At 48.4% G+C, this 17,093-nt stretch overlaps 8 protein-coding genes across 10 annotated transcripts; 4 read left to right on the plus strand and 4 right to left on the minus strand.

Annotated features, from left to right (window-relative positions):
* Positions 1–3,715: 3,715 nt before the first annotated feature.
* LOC6596725 (enoyl-CoA delta isomerase 2, mitochondrial) lies at positions 3,716–4,860 on the minus strand. Its single transcript, XM_002021905.2, has one exon. It carries the CDS (start codon positions 4,728–4,730, stop codon positions 3,924–3,926), a length of 807 nt encoding a protein of 268 aa, XP_002021941.1. The 5' UTR covers positions 4,731–4,860; the 3' UTR covers positions 3,716–3,923.
* A 159-nt stretch (positions 4,861–5,019) lies between these two features.
* LOC6596724 (large subunit GTPase 1 homolog) lies at positions 5,020–7,223 on the minus strand. Its single transcript, XM_002021904.2, has 4 exons — positions 7,081–7,223; positions 5,734–7,015; positions 5,464–5,669; positions 5,020–5,403 (listed from the first exon to the last, which is right to left on the minus strand). The coding sequence occupies exons 1-4, from the start codon at positions 7,180–7,182 to the stop codon at positions 5,185–5,187; spliced, it is 1,809 nt and encodes a 602-aa protein (XP_002021940.1). The 5' UTR covers positions 7,183–7,223; the 3' UTR covers positions 5,020–5,184.
* Positions 7,224–8,197: 974 nt separating this feature from the next.
* LOC6596756 (GDP-fucose protein O-fucosyltransferase 2) lies at positions 8,198–9,868 on the minus strand. Its single transcript, XM_002021903.2, has one exon. The coding sequence runs from the start codon at positions 9,851–9,853 to the stop codon at positions 8,366–8,368; it is 1,488 nt and encodes a 495-aa protein (XP_002021939.2). The 5' UTR covers positions 9,854–9,868; the 3' UTR covers positions 8,198–8,365.
* A 382-nt stretch (positions 9,869–10,250) lies between these two features.
* LOC6596755 (PXMP2/4 family protein 4) lies at positions 10,251–12,212 on the plus strand. 2 transcript variants are annotated; one of them, XM_026990119.1, is made up of 5 exons: positions 10,251–10,375; positions 11,299–11,484; positions 11,544–11,677; positions 11,748–11,879; positions 11,949–12,212. In XM_026990119.1, exons 2-5 carry the CDS (start codon positions 11,322–11,324, stop codon positions 12,132–12,134), a joined length of 615 nt encoding a protein of 204 aa, XP_026845920.1. In that variant the 5' UTR covers positions 10,251–10,375; positions 11,299–11,321; the 3' UTR covers positions 12,135–12,212. The 2 variants fall into 2 exon arrangements, with proteins under 2 accessions (XP_026845920.1, XP_002021938.1); XM_002021902.2 differs by lacking the exon at positions 10,251–10,375 and having other exon boundaries at positions 11,094–11,484.
* On the plus strand, positions 10,979–14,151 carry LOC6596753 (protein sym1). 2 transcript variants are annotated; one of them, XM_026990120.1, is made up of 5 exons: positions 10,979–11,100; positions 13,339–13,487; positions 13,548–13,630; positions 13,699–13,881; positions 13,944–14,102. In XM_026990120.1, exons 2-5 carry the CDS (start codon positions 13,352–13,354, stop codon positions 14,100–14,102), a joined length of 561 nt encoding a protein of 186 aa, XP_026845921.1. In that variant the 5' UTR covers positions 10,979–11,100; positions 13,339–13,351. The 2 variants fall into 2 exon arrangements, with proteins under 2 accessions (XP_026845921.1, XP_002021936.1); XM_002021900.2 differs by lacking the exon at positions 10,979–11,100 and having other exon boundaries at positions 13,352–13,487; positions 13,944–14,151.
* Positions 12,191–13,338, minus strand: LOC6596754 (trypsin-1). Its single transcript, XM_002021901.2, has 2 exons — positions 12,680–13,338; positions 12,191–12,620 (listed from the first exon to the last, which is right to left on the minus strand). The coding sequence occupies exons 1-2, from the start codon at positions 13,151–13,153 to the stop codon at positions 12,246–12,248; spliced, it is 849 nt and encodes a 282-aa protein (XP_002021937.1). The 5' UTR covers positions 13,154–13,338; the 3' UTR covers positions 12,191–12,245.
* A 201-nt stretch (positions 14,152–14,352) lies between the features above and the next one.
* LOC6596752 lies at positions 14,353–15,684 on the plus strand. Its single transcript, XM_002021899.2, has 4 exons — positions 14,353–14,496; positions 14,578–14,786; positions 14,850–15,045; positions 15,108–15,684. Exons 1-4 carry the CDS (start codon positions 14,418–14,420, stop codon positions 15,392–15,394), a joined length of 771 nt encoding a protein of 256 aa, XP_002021935.1. The 5' UTR covers positions 14,353–14,417; the 3' UTR covers positions 15,395–15,684.
* Positions 15,685–15,867: 183 nt separating this feature from the next.
* On the plus strand, positions 15,868–17,090 carry LOC6596751 (trypsin eta). Its single transcript, XM_002021898.2, has 4 exons — positions 15,868–15,978; positions 16,110–16,290; positions 16,343–16,625; positions 16,681–17,090. Exons 1-4 carry the CDS (start codon positions 15,903–15,905, stop codon positions 17,053–17,055), a joined length of 915 nt encoding a protein of 304 aa, XP_002021934.2. The 5' UTR covers positions 15,868–15,902; the 3' UTR covers positions 17,056–17,090.
* The last annotated feature ends 3 nt before the right edge of the window (positions 17,091–17,093 follow it).

Here is a 17,093-nt window from a genome sequence, read left to right on the forward strand (position 1 = left end):
TTATAATTTGGAAAATATGCATACGAATTTAAATTTGTGTGTTCGATTTTCCCAACATTATGCTAAGTACTGTCCTATCTGGCAGTTAGTTTGCATTCGCGTGTCATCCAGTCGAGATATCCGCATGTCCGCCGCATGTCGGTGGCCAGGCTGGCGTGCAACTGATTGCGATGTTGACAAACTTGCTTGGCTAAAGCTAGCTGAAACTAAGAGCCCAAGTTACCACGTTCCATGGTCTCCTTCAGCGTCAACGGATGCTTCAGAACGAATGTTAAACAGCCCAGACTCGACTACAACTTCTTGTTGAACTTGGGTCTGAACCTGATAGCTGCGCGGATTAGCGAATAAGTCGTAGAATATTTTTTTTTTAATTCGCTGAAAAGTTACGTGGTTGTCGAAGCACCGTTTCATGATTTGCTGTGCAAACAAGGCTATTTTGTCATACATTTCGAAAATGCTAACAGCCCTAACAATTAAGGCTAACAATTGGTTGATATGCGTTTCCTTTTCGCAGTTTTCCTACCTCCTACCTCCTACACACACACAGCCTACTTTAAGTGTCCCAGCACCTGTATAAGGATTGACTGCAGTTGAAAAATGTTTTCAAACGAAAACGGGGCAAGCGACGGAAGCGGACGCCAATGCGTTGGGAGCTGCAGTATCGAAAAGACACAGAAAAAGGACGAAAGCGTCACTTCGTTCCCCTTGATGTTCGAGGCAACCATGCGGTGGTGTTGATTCTTGTTTTACTCCCAGTAGCTATGGTAAGTTTTGCCCAGGATCTTGATGCGAAAACAGGAACAATTGGAGGAAGTGGTACTGGAACTAATAATACTGCTGATGCCGTTCGTCGCGAGGGGTACGCGGTCGACGGTACGACTCACGAGCAGCTTGGACAGGACCACTGGCCTTCCGTCGAGTACTGCCCATACCGTCGTTTCGCCAACTATTCGCGGGATTTAACCTCGTCACAAAAAGCCTGAGTCCCTCTAATACACTAACGCAAACCGCCTTGCGTTCGTTTTTATCCCACCTGCCTCTCGGTAAGTAATGCCAGTCAAACTTGCTCCAATGAGCCAATGTGTCCGCGCCCGCTCCTCTTTTGCTAGCGTGCTAGCGAAGACACTTGTAATTTTTTAAAAGAATTGGTTGATCACATCTACCATTTGATGGAGTACAATTACCAGGAGCTGAATGCCCACCTCGATGACCAACTAAATAGTGAGTTCGACTCCGGAATTGAATCGGAAACGATATACCTTCCACCTGCCAGCCTCCATCTATCTCCATAGATGCACGTGATCACATATTTCTGGAACTGAAATGAAGCGCATCTTGATCAACATGCCGAAAGCACTTAAGATAATGTTACAAATGGATAACTTAAAGAAGGATATACACCTAGAGCCACAGAATTTCTCACATCGGATATCGAATGGATAGTCGTCAAGCTATGCGGGCCAGAAATGAGATCGTAGCTACGCTGCTTTTGTCAAAATGCTACAAGTTCAACCATGACATGGGTATAACGACTTACGATATTTTAAAGTGCCTGCACTAGACCTGGTATTATATTTTCCCTAAAAAGCGCCTAGATTCCCAATAATACAGTCTTTGTCGAAGCGATGAAGAAAATTATTGAGGCGGACTGGCCCGCTGAAAAAGGTTTTAGACTTGATCCTCAAACAGATGAAGCTCGGTTTTCCGCCAATATTTCGAAATCCTGCTAGAAGAAGGGTAATGCTTCTGGATTAAGCTACAGAAATCCGCGACTTAATTGATTCTATGATCAGCGATATTCACCTAAACACACTGAGGACCGCGAGGACATTTGACGTTTACGGAAAATTTGGCAAAGATCGCCTAATCTTTCGACTAATAAGTCGAATGAGTTTATGAATACTTTATGCAAATTAGATGCATTTTTGTATACCCGGTACTCGATCGGTTTCGGACTATATTTGTTTTGTGGTGTGTATTTAAAACCCAGAAGGAAGCGTTTCCGACCCCATTAAGTATATATTTTCTTAATCAGCATCAATAGCCGAGTCGATATACCTATGTCTGTTTATCCGTCCGTCAGGGTATCAAGCCCCCTTCCTCCCCCACAAAGAAGGAAAACCTGTTGTATCTACAATTTGAAAGATACGAGAGACCATGCATATTTAGCAGATTGCCAAATCTAGATCAGGTCGGATCCTTGAATAGAATCTCTCTCTCTCTCTCTCACACACTTTTCCTCGTGCAGTGTGCACGCGCTGAGTGAGGGGAGCAAGGTAAAACGGCTAGTGAAGGTAGTAAAGGCTAGTAAAAATTGAGAAAAGGATGCATGGCATGGCTGTATGCCAGTCAAGGCGCTTACTTAATTTGTGAACGCCTAGTCGATCCAATAGTGAATACAGATTTCACCTGAATGCTCCACTATTTATACAGAAAAAACTTTTAGGTTTAGTTGCCTTTTTCTGATATCAGGGCTTACTTATAAGTCAACATATTAGTTCCAAAATAAGTCACTATAGTGATGCCAAAAATTGACTAACGAAATGGGCAACATTCTGCATACCCTGGGGAAGGGGATATTACAGAATTAAGGAATTGTTTGTCACTCCAATGAATTCAGAAACTATACAGTTACTATTTTAATGCTAACTCACTGAAATTTTGCAGTGTGTGGTCTTCTTACTGCGACCGAGACTAGGTATCGGGATCGAGATACATATACATACATATATACAGGAAACATAATATTGCATAATTTTTCTAAAACATGTCATACTGAGAAAAAGTCAGTAGTATTATTTAAAATTTGCTGGGAAAAAGGGTATATTAATAGTAATACAAGGAAGTAGGGTATAAAGATGTATACTCATACTCATAGGACATACCTGGTGACCAGCAACAATGACGGATGTTAAAATTCTGTACACACTTACGTTTTAGACACAATCCAAAAAAAGGGAGCTAGTAAAATAAAAAAATCTTTTAGAAAATCGATACATCAATCGGGTAAAATTATGTGATCAGGGCTCAGGTTACTATCACCAACCATACAACTTATTGATTCTCTCGGCCATCGGGAATCCGCTGTATGTTGCTGCGTTGCTTTATTTGGGTACAGTAAAATTTGAGGTGAATTATACTAATTAGCTTATAAGTTATATTTGTAAAATCACACAATACAAATGAATTTTATGTTTTAAGAATATTCTTGGCAATAATAATTTTTTTTTTATATATATTTATTTTTATTTATCCATATTAATTACTGTTGAGCAAAAACTATAAAACTCAAGAAATAAAATTGATTCTTTAATGATTTTTATTTTTTGGATTCAACTAATGTATTAATGAAGAGCTCATACGGAGCTGAGAAAAAATGTATATACATCCTTACTAATTGACCCAAGACGAACATTTAAAACAAGTTTTTAGGTTACAAGCAGATAAAATAATTTATTTTTCTGAAAATATGGTTAAAGATCGCAGCTTTGAGGCATAAATCTGTGGACATCGATAAATTTTTGATTGAAACTACTAGATAACTCCCCAATGAGTAAATAGATGTACATATGTATGTATTAATAATAATTATTATGGATAGTTTCTATTAGAAATCTCTCTATTATGCAAAAAAGTTTTTGTTAGATGTCTTGGTCGGCCCCATATTTTACTCCAATCGAACGAGCGAAGCGAATTGGGGTCTTGCCTCCTAGTAATATACAAATAATTATTATCACCGCAGAATATCCATTAAACATAAATGGATAGATTATCCTTAGAGTAGCGATTTAGTATATTTAATTCTGTTGTGCGGCTATTCTAAGTGTATGATTTTTTCGGTTACAAAAATATAAAATAATCATTTGCGATAACCGGAGCATGGCTGATAATATTTATCTGTGTGTGTTGGAGTGCACGTATGATCACAGCTTGGCCGAAGGTAGGCGGCGACGCTGAGCAGCCAGTGGTGTGCTCTCCTTCCGGAGTTGGGCCAGCAGTTGTTCGCGCCACGGCCGGAGAAGGTGTCGCTTGGTAGCCAGCAGGGATGCAGTGGGCAGGCGCGAATGCTGATCCATGCGTGTCCAGAAATGCTGCGCGCCTGCCGCCAGGCTGGCGACAAAGCCGCTTCCCAAGGCAGACCTAGCATCGGCCCGTTCCCCTAGTCGGAGTAACACCTCGATGTGTGGAAGGCTCCAGCTTGGTCCCGCCTCGACGCAGGGATGTAGATGGGAGAGCGATAGCAGGAAGTAGGCGGCCTCCGTGGCGTAGACGAGGTCGCAGAGGCAGCAGATGGTGACCCCCAGGCCCTGGCAAGGGCCCTGTACAAAAGCCACCAGTAGCTTTCGGCAGCTAAGCAGCTTCTTGGCCAGCGAACGCATCACAAAATCGGCTGCCCGCTGCTGGATGAACCGATCCTCGACCTCGTCGCGTTTCTCTCTCCCTGGTCCCTGCTCCAGAGCCAGCGGCTGGCAATCACCCTCACGTCCCACGGCAAACTCGCCCGACAGCACTACTATGCTGATGTCGCCATCCGCATTGGCTGCGTCCAGTGCTCTCATGAGCTCGTAGATGGTGCGCCGTTGCCATCGCTGGAACTGGATGACCAGCAACCCCCCGCGGCGGCTGATCGTCAGCTCTCTAAACTGCCTGCAGAATAGATTGTCTTCGGCAGCTGTGCTCATTCCGATGCCGAATTGCAGACTGACGGCCCAGCATTCGCACATAGACATTGCCGCCTCCAGATTGACATGATAGCAGGGTGTTCAAAGTTCAGCGTTCTTCCGTTCGAGCGCTCCGCTGGCATAAAGCCAAGCATGTGATGTTGTTCTGCTGCTCTCACGCATCTCGCAGATGCGTAATTTCAATCAAGCACTCACTCACACACTCATACACTTACATGGATGCTGCAAAAACATTTCTCAGAGTGCACTGCTCTCTATTTGAGCTCTGACATACGCTATTGCGGCAGCTCGCAATTCTCTGTCGCTTATTTACATTCTTAATCAAATTTAACCCAAATAGATTAGACGGAACCCCAGTGGGCATATCTTACAGATAACCATACAGTATACGAGAGTATAGCTTGCAAACCCCTGGGGATATCCTTTCATTCGTAGGTAAAAGGTAATTCTAGTCCTAATAGTGTACAATATAAATATGATCAGTGCTTGAAACACTTAGCACTTAGTGCTCATCTAAATGGGAAAACTTCTTGCGCAGCTTCTCGCGACGCTCCTTTTTGACATGACGCCAGGGCTTGTCTGTGGGGCCTGCATTGGCTACCAAAGTGCCATCGTTAGCCAGGCGAACATTTGGGAAATTGGTGCGTCCCTTGACATGGGCATGCGTCGGTTTGTCATCGAAGAACTGCTGGTCCAGCTCCTTGGACGTGCTCTTGTCGATCTGCGGACGGGAATAGAAATAGTTTAGGGATCGGCTTTAGTGTGAAAATCCAAAACTTACGCGCATGGCGCGCTGCTGTTGACTGGGCAGCTGTGATTCCTCGATTTCCTTACGCTGGCGCTCGGGAAATGTATGGTACTCGGCTTGTGTGACTGACGGCGGACTCATGGCATACAACAGCTTGCCATTAACATAATCCTTCAGTACATAACGGGCGGAACGTGCCTGATCCGGCTGACCGTTAGAAGTCATGAAGCCGCGATTGTCTGCGGGAAAACGAGAGAGAAGGAAAGATTATTAAATATTAAAAAGAGTCTTCCAAAAACTTACAGCCGTAAGCAAGAAGCAACTCCTCAGAATGTGGGGCACGTTCCATGTCCTCGCCTTCAACGGGCTTTGCTATCACAATGCCATACTTGTCCTCGAGGACGTGGCGCGGTATGCGCTCGCAGAGCAGATTAACGGCGGGCACATGGTCACGCATCTGATCGATGGGCAAAATGCCGTTCAACAGCATGTCTGCCTTGGTCAGCACAAAGCTGGGCATGACCAGGCCAGGGCAGTCGCACAACATGATGTCGTTGTCCAGATATAGGGTCTGGAAGCGTTTGGTCTTGCCGGGTGTGGCCGACACCGATACCTTTTTGACTGTCATCAGGGAATTTATGGTACTGCTCTTGCCCACGTTGGGATAGCCGACCATGCCAATGGTTACGTGCTGATCTGTGTGGCGTGGTCCTGTGTAGATGCGCCGCAGGAATTCAATCATCTCCGTTCGAGAGAGCACACGGGGGCTGTTTCTGTCGCCAAGCAGCTGCTCCGCCACGTCGTCTGGCTTCACCTTTCGATTGATGGCATCGAGTGCGCCTTCGACCTTGTTCAAGGACTGCTGGATCTCATCGGCAGCATCGCGCAGTTCTTTCAGCGCGGGAAAGGACTCCTGACGGGCGGCTTCTGCCTCTCGCTTGAGTTCCTCCTCCACAAGGGTGGCAGAGTAGAAGGCAGTGCGAATGCCCTCACAGTCAAAGTATTCAGCCCAATGCTTTCGCTGCTCCTCCGTCAACAGATCGGACTTGTTCACCAGAATCATATTCATCTTGGTGGACTTCACCTCTTTCACGTAGCTTTCCAGGTCGGTACTGCGGAAGAGCAGTGGATTGCGGGCGTCGACGATTTGGACGACGACATCAGAGCGCTCCACTACACGCCAGAGCTGGCGCCAGAACTCTAGATTCTTCTCGTAGGGCGTCATTAGGATTTCTTCGTCCTCCTGTAGCAGAGCCAGGTCCCGGCGCCAGTTGAGGAAAGCCTCGTTCTCGGCCCGCTCCAAATCCTCGGCACTGGTATTCTTGTCCCATTTGGGGCGGCGTGGTACTTTCAGATGTTCACGATGCTCGTGATGCTTCTGGTGCATGCGCTGCTCCTGAGTCTTGCTGAGCAACCCCACACGTTGCTTCGGATTCACAAAAGTTATGTTCAGCTTCTCCGCCTGGAACTCTGTTCCGGCCAGCTCTGCTGTGCGTAGGAATGCTTGAAACGAGGACTCCTCAGTCACAGACGACAGATTGAGACGTCCCCAGTCGTAGCCGTCCTGCAGCTCTGTGGTGTGGAGCTAAAAATGTTTCCACAGACAAGATCAGACTTCAGGTGCTTCGATAATTTTCTGATTGTGCATACCATTGTGTCGTTGTCCACCTTGCGTCGCTGTGTGTGCCCAAAACGATCTTTGATGAGCGTCCGCCCCAGGTTGGGCGTGGTGCCCTTGTTTTTCTTACCCATTTTGCGCGCGAATAGTAGTTAAATTTACCAAAATTAAACAATTTTGTTTCCAAACACAAACACGTGCAACTCCCCCGACCGAATATACAGCCAGTGTGACCGCGGTCTTGTCGTTAAAATATACCGTCCGACCCTCAGAAATATACCAAAATATACCGTCTCATTTAAAAAATATACCCTAAATATACTGACGAATTCAAGTTATATTTTACATATTGCAATATCGATAGATCACGGTAGTGGTATTTGGTAGTACTTATAGCTGTACGACATTAACCTTTGCTAAATTTGCTACAAAGGGAGATATAACATGATGTACAAAACGAAAAATCCCATTACTCTGTCTCTGCTCTTCCAGCTAGTGAAAACATTTTGTGGATCTGAGTCTGTATGAAATTACATTTGTGTTTAGTTTCCGGGTCCGGCACAATTTACCGAATAGTTGTACACGTATTATTACAGTTTACATGTATATGATTGATATTTTCTGGCACTTGTGGACTAATTCATTTTCTGGGCTCACATACCCTTTGCTTTAGGATTTTTAGAGTTGATATTTTATGAAAACGCATGCCCCACAATATCAGAAGAACTAGCGCACGCTGCACTATGAAGATTTAGTGTGAGAGAGAGGGAATGAGTAAGCGCGTGCATAGCCACTGAAATTGTATTTGCGCCTTCTGGCTATAATAATGATCCAATCTGGTAAATATGGCCATTCTCTATGATTCTGCGTTTCCAGTTTTCTCGAATTTTCATAATTGCCAATGCCACAGATTTTCGTCCTTTGTGTGGGCGGTACGAAACGGGCCTTGTAGCAGTATGATATCACAAGAATCTGTAAACAAAATTTGGTTGCTCTTGAGATCTAGACGCTCATCGGGGCGGACAGACGTAGCTATATCGACATAGCTATTGATGCTAATCAAGGATATATATACTTTATGGAGTCTCTTCGAGAACCAGGTATCAGTATCAGCTGACTGCCCAAAAATACTCCCATGGAACAAGCGGATGCTGAAATATGTATTGTTTAATGACTATTGACTTATTCTTTTTGGTACATAATCGCAGTTTGTTCGGAATTATGGTAGTGGTGGTCTCACAGAAACTATGTCTAGACATCCAACTAGATATTCGAGATTCACAGATAATAGACAGCCGCCAAGAACACGAAAATTATTCAGTACGGTGTGTCGTTGTCGCTATCGTCGTCCCAGACGATGGGCCAGACTGCGTTGCGGGGACAGTTTCCGCCCACAACCTTGCAGATGGTGTTGAAGGTGCTGGTCTTGCTGAAGCCCAGGATCTCGCGCTCCTCGTAGATCCGGTATGTGAAGGTGCTCTCGTAGGTGCCAATGAAGTAGCGGGCATATGAGCACACCAACTGATCAACAATGGCAACGCCGCCGTCCTTCAGTTTCTGTCGCTGCAAATTCGACTCCGGCTGGAAGTGCACGAATCGGAATCCATAGAACATGTTCTTCATTTGCACCAGATCGTAAGGGGTGGCATCGGTCGATAGAAACACTGTGGTCGCATTAAATGCCCTTAGCAGCTGCTTGATCTGCTGGGCGGCCGACTTCAGGTTAGGCGTGGTAGCCTCTCGCGACCGTACGAAGTCGCCACGACGCAGGTGTGCGCATATAAAGTCCCCGCCGCGTGCATCGCGCTTAGGTCGCTCCATCTCCCACATGGCCGGCCGCTGGACGCCCGCCGTGGTGTCCGTGGTGTCGAAGGCGTAGCGCAGGAAATCAGCTGCCACCTGGCTGAGGTATTTGGAGAAGCGCATCGAGCGACGGGCTTTCCAAAAGTGCTCGTCACCCCAGTGGTCGTGCAGCACGGTCTCGGCACTGAGGATCGCGTATACCCGCATGTCGTCAACGTCCTCGGCCCCGGCCGTATCCTCTGTGATGGCCTCACGCAACAGCCGCTCCAGCAGCCCAGCACTACCCTGAAAGTGAACGCAATGGTACTGTCCGTAGCGCAGCAGATTCTGCGATAGCAACGGGCCCCCCGCAGTTGAGTATTCGTTGCAAGAGTTATTGTCTAGCTTGGGAGCAACCCGCTCGTACTTGTCGCGGAAGATGCCCTGCTCCAGCATGATCTCGTAGTGCATGAGGCGGAAAACTTGCGAGATGTGAACGTAGGGCGGGGCCGGCATACCAAACATACGGTACTCGGCGAGGAACTCACTGTAGTCTAGGACGGGGGCGTAGCGGCGCAGGCTGTCCAGGTCGAAGAAGTGGCCCCAGGCCACGTCGTTCTGCTTCAAGTGGTGCGAGTGCCAGTGGTAAAGGCGTGGAAATGGCGGCAGCACCAAACGAACATTTTGGAAGCGTTTGCGTCTGCGAAGACGCCGAACGAACACGGCCAAGCGGATGTAAACATCGCGACGCAGATTGAAGCCCTCGGAGATGTTCACATCGTAGAGTATGTAGACGGTGCCCCGCAGGGGCAATATACCGGGAGGACAGGTGTCCATCAGTGGAATCGTTTGCCAGAATTGCCGGCTCTTGCAAACATTGCTGTTGCTCCTGACGGCCGTTCGGTGGGACTCTGTGCGGTTGCGGGTCGCTGGCCGATCCGCGATAGCAATCGAGGATGGCAGTAAAAGGAGCACCAGCAGCAGCCTCAGCCCAGAACACCGCCACCTATGCATTTTATGCATTTTTAAACTTTTTAAAACTTAAAATTACATCAGACTGACCGCAGCAAGACTCCGCGCGAAATCCTTAAAACGCGTTGCCAAAAGTTGTTAGTGCGTCTCTTTAATACCTCGTGGCGCCAACATTATAACTTCAAATCTATAGCAAATACTCGTTTTTTTTTGTTTATCCAATGGTTATCTGTTAAAAGCGACGCTTTAAAGTTCCAAAATGAATGGTTTATAATAACGCTTAGCTAAAATATAAAAAAAACAAAGGCCATTGTTTTCGTGTCCAGCCACGCAAAAGCTAACACTTGTCGGAGCTTTCCCTAATCAGCAAACAGCTGACACAAGCAAAACATATACATATATATTCGCCTTTGCATTTGTTTTCATTATTCAGATACGGTAGCAGGGCACGAGATGCGGATTCCTCCAGCTCCACGACGTGCGTAACAATAGTACAAATTAGAATTTCAATAAGTTAGACTAGGGCTAGATACTAGGCCTTATCCCCCCCCCCCTCCTCCACGACAATAAACGGTAAGCAAAAAATTTGTAGATATTAAAAAATCGCAAAACAGCAACAGAAACACCAAAAACAACGAGGACGACGACGAATACGGATTACCTGTCACGATCTTCTAAGTTTTACAAGCGACGTAATCATATCAGTCGTCTGGGTTTTTATTTTCTTGCTTGGTGACTGGCAGAACGCCAAACGTGCCGTTAATTTTCCATTCATGTGTGGGCACCCCTCTACCCCCGTCTCGAATTACATAAAAATCCTTGTGAGCCATACTTCCGTTAGCTTTTGCTTTTTCCTCCGTCGCTCTCTCTCATTCGTACATACGCTCTTTGCGTGCACACCAAATGTTGAATCCCACTAGAAAATACAGCACTCGCCCCACACTAATTCATTCGTTATATGAGTGCACGCACAGCGGCTGCAAAGTTTCCACTAGGCTGGTAACATGCTGTTGCTCCATCTCGCTTGCGCAGCCGGCCATTTGATTTGGCAAGGCAAAGTTTATGGTCAAGATCACTGTAACGGTATTGGAATGCGCTCTCTCACGGGATGAGTTTCAATTGCGAATTGCAACCTCAATTGCCGTCGCATGGCGTGAGAGACGTTCCCTCATCTCTCACAAAATGTTCGAAATTAGAAATTACATTCATTTGGCGTTTGCACTTTTAGTTTCTGTGAATCGTTTGTGGCGACCGACCGAATAGCCGAACAGGGCTCCTAATCCGCACAAAAACAAAAAGCAAGTATCCCTGAGCTATGTGTAAATTTTGTGCGTCTTCAACATGGCCAACGGCAACAAAAACCGAGATTCTGACCTTGGGGGTGATGGGATGGCTTCCTCTATAGTCGTCGTTGTTTTTGCTTTCTGTTGCTGGTTTGGGGATCAGGAACTAGGTACCAGGCTGCTCAAGCTCTCCTCTCTCGCGTGTGCACTTAGAATTCCCGACAATCCATGCCAAAATGGTGCCTCAGGCTGTGAAGCTGCTTCAAATGTCGCTGGGCCAGTGGAGACGAGGCGTTGTCAAGGTGAAGGTGCACCCCATGGCCAAGGGCGCCCTCACATACGCGATCATGTGGCCCACGGGCAGTCTGATCCAGCAGGCGCTGGAGGGACGCAATCTGAGTAAGTGGCTTCATCATCCTCATCATCATCCACGCCCCTCATTCCCTTTGCATCCGCAGAAGACTACGACTGGGCCCGGGCCCTACGCTTCAGTCTGTTCGGAGCCCTTTACGTGGCCCCCACACTCTACGGCTGGGTGCGACTCACCAGTGCCATGTGGCCGCAGACGAACCTGCGCACGGGTGTCGTCAAGGTAAGTTCACGCAGCGGGAGCTCACAGCGTGATTAGCGCTTGACTTACTTCGGCCACAAACCACTTGCAGGCCATCACAGAGCAGCTCTCCTACGGACCCTTTGCTTGCGTCAGCTTCTTTATGGGAATGAGCCTGCTGGAGTTCAAGAGCCTGGCCGAGGCCGTCGAAGAGACCAAGGAGAAGGCGGTTCCCACATACAAGGTAGCGTATACCCGTATCCATTTCTACGTGCGCTTCCTCCTCTCACCTCATTACTAACATTCCCGGCAGGTCGGTGTGTGCATCTGGCCCTTCCTGCAGACCATAAACTTCTCCCTTGTGCCGGAACACAACCGCGTCGTCTTTGTGAGCATATGCAGCCTGATGTGGACCATCTTTCTGGCATACATGAAAACGCGTCACTCCGAGGAGCAAACGGAGGGCGACGGCACTACCACGGATCTCTCCTGTACATAGTCCCCTCTGTTGTTTGTTGTTTGTGTGTTCCCTTAGGTAAATTCTTTAGGACAAAATTAGATAGAATTAGCGCACATTCAAAGGATTTTTATTCTCATATGGCGAGGGTGTTTATGACGACAAAACTGGCGGCGTGCGTCCCACAATTAGCTGACCAATCCAAAGCGACGACGACGGCGTGGGGGAGGAGGCACCCACTGTCTCCACAATCCAGTTGACATATGCAGACACCTCCGTGAAAACGCCCGGATAGGGCGGACGGGCACAGGGCTTCACGCTCCACGACACGATACCGATCTGTGTATCCGATCCGGCTAGCAGCAACGGACCACCGGAGTCTCCGCTGCACTGGCCCTTGCCGCCCTCGGGCACTCCGGCGCAGATCTGGGTGGAGTGCAGTTGTGTCTGGTGGCGTTTGCTGCAGTCAACGTCGCTAAACACCTGCAGCTGGACCTTCTGAAGCTGCAGCTGGACCACGCCGCCCGTCTGAAAGAAGACAACGATCTAATGAATGGATTAATTCTCAATACTGGCGCAACTCGTACCGCATTTAATCCCCAGCCGGCAAGCACGGCGCTGCTGTTGCCGAGTGTCGGCTGCTCCGGCTCTGGGAGACGAACCGGTTGGACGCGAGTACCAAGAACAACGGGATCCTTCAGCTGCAGCAGAGCGATGTCGTTCACATATTTGTCGTGTGGCTCATAGCCCGGATGCACATGGATGGCGGCCACCTGCACCAGTTTGCTGGCGTTTCTCGCCAGACTCTGGCTGCCGTACTGGAGGTTGAGCTGCTGCGGCGTCGATCCCCGCACGCAGTGGGCAGCCGTTAGTACCCAGTCCGAGTTAAGCAGAGTGGCGCCACACGAGTGGTGACCGCTCTTGGCGCGGCGCAGCGACACCACGAAGGGGAACTCGCCCGGCGAGGCGGTAGTCCCATTAACGATCTTACCGTCGTCCGCAAAGGTTCCAACCACGACGGAGGTCAACAGGAGCAGGCCAATCGGTCCGCACAGAACCATGTTGGGTGTCTATGTACATGGCCCGCTATCGATGTTGGGCATTTTATGGGGAAATTGGATGTGGGCCCGCATTCCCGTCTGCTACTACAGTTGGCCATGCTGGGTTCTTGACGGGTTTTGAGAGTAGGACAGGGGCTTGATTACGCATGCAAATTATATACGAAACTGAAAGCGATTGTTTGCAGCGCCGTGATTACAATGGCTGCTCCGCTGCTGTGGCAGAACTTCAAGGTGTTCCTCACCAGGTATCCGATAGCGCGTGGCATGATATCGTACAGCCTGATTTGGCCCTCGGGCAGCCTCATCCAGCAGACATTCGAGGGCAAGAGGTGGGGTGAGTGTGGTGGATGCTCTGCCTTGGTTAGGCTTTCTGTTATGCTTAATCTGTCTCCAGGCAACTATGACTGGTGGCGCGTGATGCGATTCAGCATGTACGGCGGCCTCTTCGTGGCACCCACTCTTTATGGATGGGTTAAGGTAAGCCGCAGCTCCAGAGCCTTGACGATTACATCTTTTAATTTTGTTCTTTGTTTCTTTTTGTAAAGGTGTCTAGCGCCATGTGGCCGCAGACCTCACTGCGAACGGGTATAATTAAAGCGGCGGTGGAGTCCATATCGTACACACCCGGTGCCATGACCTGCTTCTACTTCATCATGAGTCTGCTTGAGTCCAAGACGGTCGAGGAGGCTGTGACCGAGGTTGGGAAGAAGTTTCTGCCCACCTACAAAGTATAAATCAACCAAAATATTCCGCCGTTACTCTCCACTCACGAATTAATTCCGATCCGCAGGTGGCTCTGTCTGTGTGGCCCCTGGTGGCGACCATTAATTTTAGCCTTATACCAGAGCGCAACCGAGTGCCGTTCATTAGTGCCTGCAGCCTGTGCTGGACGTGCTTTCTTGCTTATATGAAGCATTTGGAGCACCACGAGGTGGATGTAGCCATTTAATTAGTAGCTGTTGTTGTTATTCTACCCATTGTATTAATTATTTAAATTCAATTTAAATAAAACTAGCTTTTAAGCGAAATTTCGCGTGTGACCGCATTTTGATGGGAAAGAAATACCAGAAAACACCAATATGTCCACGAGCAGTGTGGTAAACGGCGTACTTTTGAGTGCTGCAAAACTCTGGAAGCCCCACCTATCTGTTTCTGCTTTGGTTTGGGTGTGTTTCATTTGTTTACGCTCCGTTTTGTATGATAAAAGTGCACATATTTTCTTCAATTGTGTTCCCATTGCGACATTGAGGTCTTCTCCAGAAATATGCGTGAACTAAACAAACAGCAGTCGCAGGACACTACAGATGGGGGCATCGAGAAAGGCGACTATCCGCGTGCCACAAGTGAGTGACGCAGACGCAATGGCGATTTCACGCCCGCATTCATAATGATGCACATCCAATGATCATCTTTATTATCTCTAGATGGCGTTGTCTTCGGGGCAATACTCACCTTTGGCAGCTCCTTTGTGCTGATGATGTCCTTCTGTTCGCCGTACTGGATCGAGTCGTATGAAGAGACCCGCAGCAGCTTCAAGAACATGGGCCTCTGGCAGTACTGCTTCAAGGACTTTGTCTATCCCAAGTACGCGTTCCCCAAGCAGTTCACAGGATGCCACAACATCTTTTCCCATGTATGTTTTGATCAGAATAGATTTAGATTCAGATTAAGGCTGATTTCTCCTCTTTCTCTACAGGAGTACTATGTGATTCGTGAGTATCTGCTGCCTGGTTGGCTGATGGCCGTGCAGGGGTTCGTCACCATGTCCTTTATCATTGTGTTCCTGGTGCTGACCCTGCTCGCGTTGACGATCATCCGACTGCCCCTTAAGCCCGTCCTCCAGTACGAGTGGCTTCTTGTTCGCCTCTCCTACATGGGCACTGCCATCTCGTGTATGTATGCCATATTTTGTGCAGTCAAACAATCAATCAATCAATCAATGGTCTTCTCATAGCCCTATTCATGTTTCTGGCCGTTTGCATCTTCGGAGGCTGCGCTTATCGTCGCGATTGGCTAATGTACCCCCGATTCAATGTGCTGGGCTGGTCCTATGCCATGGCCGTTGTGACCTTCATGCTGCTGGGCCTGGCCGCCCTCATTCTGCACCGCGAGGCACGTCAGGCCTTCGAGGCACGCGGCGAACAAAAGAACCTGGTCATGCAAATGGAAATGCAGGAGCCGGGCTACCAGCCGCCACGCCACCATCACAGCCAATCGCGCAGTCTGCAAGGCTACATATAGATGGGAAGTCATGGACCCACTGAAACTTCAATGCATTCCATTCCACGCGAATCTTTGTATCTAGAAATAGGTCTATAGGTCTCTCTTCCTATCATATCACCTGCAATCTGCAATCTCTACGTTTAGCAATCTCGTAACTTCAGCAATCGAAGCCGTCCAAAAGTGCCTTCTCCCTACAATCTAACCATCGAATATTATACATATTTATACACGCCGAGCATCTATCGAGCTCGAGCTCCGACTCCATTTATATACATGTATTAAAGAGCACACATACACTGACTCAAAGACACCCCCGACTTGGTCTATTCTAGCGGGCGGTGAGGGAGCAAGGCGGTGCGTCTCCGCTTAATATGTTTCTGTTAGTCTCTTATCTAGCTGATAGTCTGCGACGCTGATTGCCAATTGGAGCTGGTAGAGCTGTTTATTGATGGGCATCCCATCTCTATGTCAGTGAGGGTCGGGCACTTCAGTGACGAAGCTCGCAACACAGGTTGATTCATCGAAAATGGGACATGGAACATTGTTTAGACTGGAACTGGAACTGGGTTGCTTTGTATGGCTTCTCATCTGCGGCAGTGTGGGTAAGTGGTGGTTCCAATCCTTATCAGAGGCCGAAAACGGAAATTGGCGTAAAACAGGAGGCAATCGATTTGGGAAAGCAGATCAGATTTTTTTTTGGTGATGCTTTATAGCCGTCTTCCTCTTCTAACAGCCGCCCAGACAGAGACACAGCCGCGAATCATCAACGGCAGCGTGGCCAAGGTGGAGGAGACCAGGCATCTCGTTTCCATTCGCCTGAGAAGGCACGACAATAACTTTGGCAGCGGACATATTTGTGGAGGAGCCCTAATTGGGGTCAACAAAGTGCTCACCGCCGCGCACTGCCTCTACAAGTGAGTAGTCCGCTCAGCCGCATGTGCATCTACTGACCCACATTCCCCTAAGCAATGGAAGGAAACGCTATCGGAGGCCTAGCGAACTGATTGTGGTCATGGGCACCCTGAACCGATACGAACGCCTAAACAGCACCATTGTGTGTGAGGTGAGCTCTATGGCCTACATGAATACCTTCAGTCCGGACAGCATGCGCGACGATGTAGGGGTACTCTTCCTGCGTACGGGCTTGATCCGCCCTGATCCGTCCAGCGTAGCCCCAATCCAGTTGGCTAGGCAAGTCACGCCACCGGGTCGGGTTTGCCAGGTGGCCGGCTGGGGACGCACAGAGCAGGTGAGTGGACCTGTCGACATCCCACTCTAATCATCCCGCTGTAATCCCTCTGCAGAGCACCCTGTCCAACATTCTTCTGACGGCCAATGTGAGCACCATTCGGCAGCAGACCTGCCAGAGCATATACAAGTCGGGCCTGCTGCCGGGTATGATGTGTGCTGGCCGCCTCCAGGGCGGCACTGACTCATGCCAGGGTGATTCCGGAGGTCCGCTGGTGCACGAGGGCCGCGTCATTGGTGTCGTTTCCTGGGGCTATGGCTGTGCGGAGCCTGGATTGCCGGGAGTATATGTGGATGTACAGTACTACCAGCAGTGGATCGATGAGCGGAGTGGTGTGGCCCGATCCAGGACGTCTCCTGGCCTGGGCCTTAGTTTCAGTCTGCTCTTTGGCTTCTTGACTTTTACAGCCAGTACTCTCGTGGAGTACTAAAATATATATACTATTCATGTAGTTATAAACCATAAGCA

This window comes from Drosophila persimilis, unplaced genomic scaffold (genome assembly GCF_003286085.1).
Source record: "Drosophila persimilis strain 14011-0111.01,24,50 unplaced genomic scaffold, DperRS2 tig00000520-arrow-pilon, whole genome shotgun sequence".
In the NCBI taxonomy this organism is placed as follows: domain Eukaryota; kingdom Metazoa; phylum Arthropoda; class Insecta; order Diptera; family Drosophilidae; genus Drosophila; species Drosophila persimilis.

Bases quoted from the DNA above. Each gene is read 5' to 3' on its own strand.
- LOC6596752 (XM_002021899.2), top strand. From the start codon at position 14,418: ATGCGTGAACTAAACAAACAGCAGTCGCAGGACACTACAGATGGGGGC. The intron at 14,497-14,577 runs GTGAGTGACGCA...TATTATCTCTAG, and splicing joins CGACTATCCGCGTGCCACAA to ATGGCGTTGTCTTCGGGGCA. The intron at 14,787-14,849 runs GTATGTTTTGAT...CTTTCTCTACAG, and splicing joins GCCACAACATCTTTTCCCAT to GAGTACTATGTGATTCGTGA.
- LOC6596751 (XM_002021898.2), top strand. From the start codon at position 15,903: ATGGGACATGGAACATTGTTTAGACTGGAACTGGAACTGGGTTGCTTT. The intron at 15,979-16,109 runs GTAAGTGGTGGT...CTCTTCTAACAG, and splicing joins TCTCATCTGCGGCAGTGTGG to CCGCCCAGACAGAGACACAG. The intron at 16,291-16,342 runs GTGAGTAGTCCG...CATTCCCCTAAG, and splicing joins GCCGCGCACTGCCTCTACAA to CAATGGAAGGAAACGCTATC.
- LOC6596754 (XM_002021901.2), bottom strand. From the start codon at position 13,153: ATGGTTCTGTGCGGACCGATTGGCCTGCTCCTGTTGACCTCCGTCGTG. The intron at 12,621-12,679 runs GTACGAGTTGCG...GTCTTCTTTCAG, and splicing joins CCGGCTGGGGATTAAATGCG to ACGGGCGGCGTGGTCCAGCT.
- LOC6596725 (XM_002021905.2), bottom strand. From the start codon at position 4,730: ATGTCTATGTGCGAATGCTGGGCCGTCAGTCTGCAATTCGGCATCGGA.
- LOC6596753 (XM_026990120.1), top strand. From the start codon at position 13,352: ATGGCTGCTCCGCTGCTGTGGCAGAACTTCAAGGTGTTCCTCACCAGG. The intron at 13,488-13,547 runs GTGAGTGTGGTG...ATCTGTCTCCAG, and splicing joins ATTCGAGGGCAAGAGGTGGG to GCAACTATGACTGGTGGCGC. The intron at 13,631-13,698 runs GTAAGCCGCAGC...CTTTTTGTAAAG, and splicing joins CTCTTTATGGATGGGTTAAG to GTGTCTAGCGCCATGTGGCC.
- LOC6596724 (XM_002021904.2), bottom strand. From the start codon at position 7,182: ATGGGTAAGAAAAACAAGGGCACCACGCCCAACCTGGGGCGGACGCTC. The intron at 7,016-7,080 runs GTATGCACAATC...AAACATTTTTAG, and splicing joins AGGTGGACAACGACACAATG to CTCCACACCACAGAGCTGCA. The intron at 5,404-5,463 runs GTAAGTTTTGGA...TCCCGTCCGCAG, and splicing joins AACAGCAGCGCGCCATGCGC to ATCGACAAGAGCACGTCCAA.
- LOC6596756 (XM_002021903.2), bottom strand. From the start codon at position 9,853: ATGCATAAAATGCATAGGTGGCGGTGTTCTGGGCTGAGGCTGCTGCTG.
- LOC6596755 (XM_026990119.1), top strand. From the start codon at position 11,322: ATGGTGCCTCAGGCTGTGAAGCTGCTTCAAATGTCGCTGGGCCAGTGG. The intron at 11,678-11,747 runs GTAAGTTCACGC...AACCACTTGCAG, and splicing joins TGCGCACGGGTGTCGTCAAG to GCCATCACAGAGCAGCTCTC. The intron at 11,880-11,948 runs GTAGCGTATACC...CATTCCCGGCAG, and splicing joins AGGCGGTTCCCACATACAAG to GTCGGTGTGTGCATCTGGCC.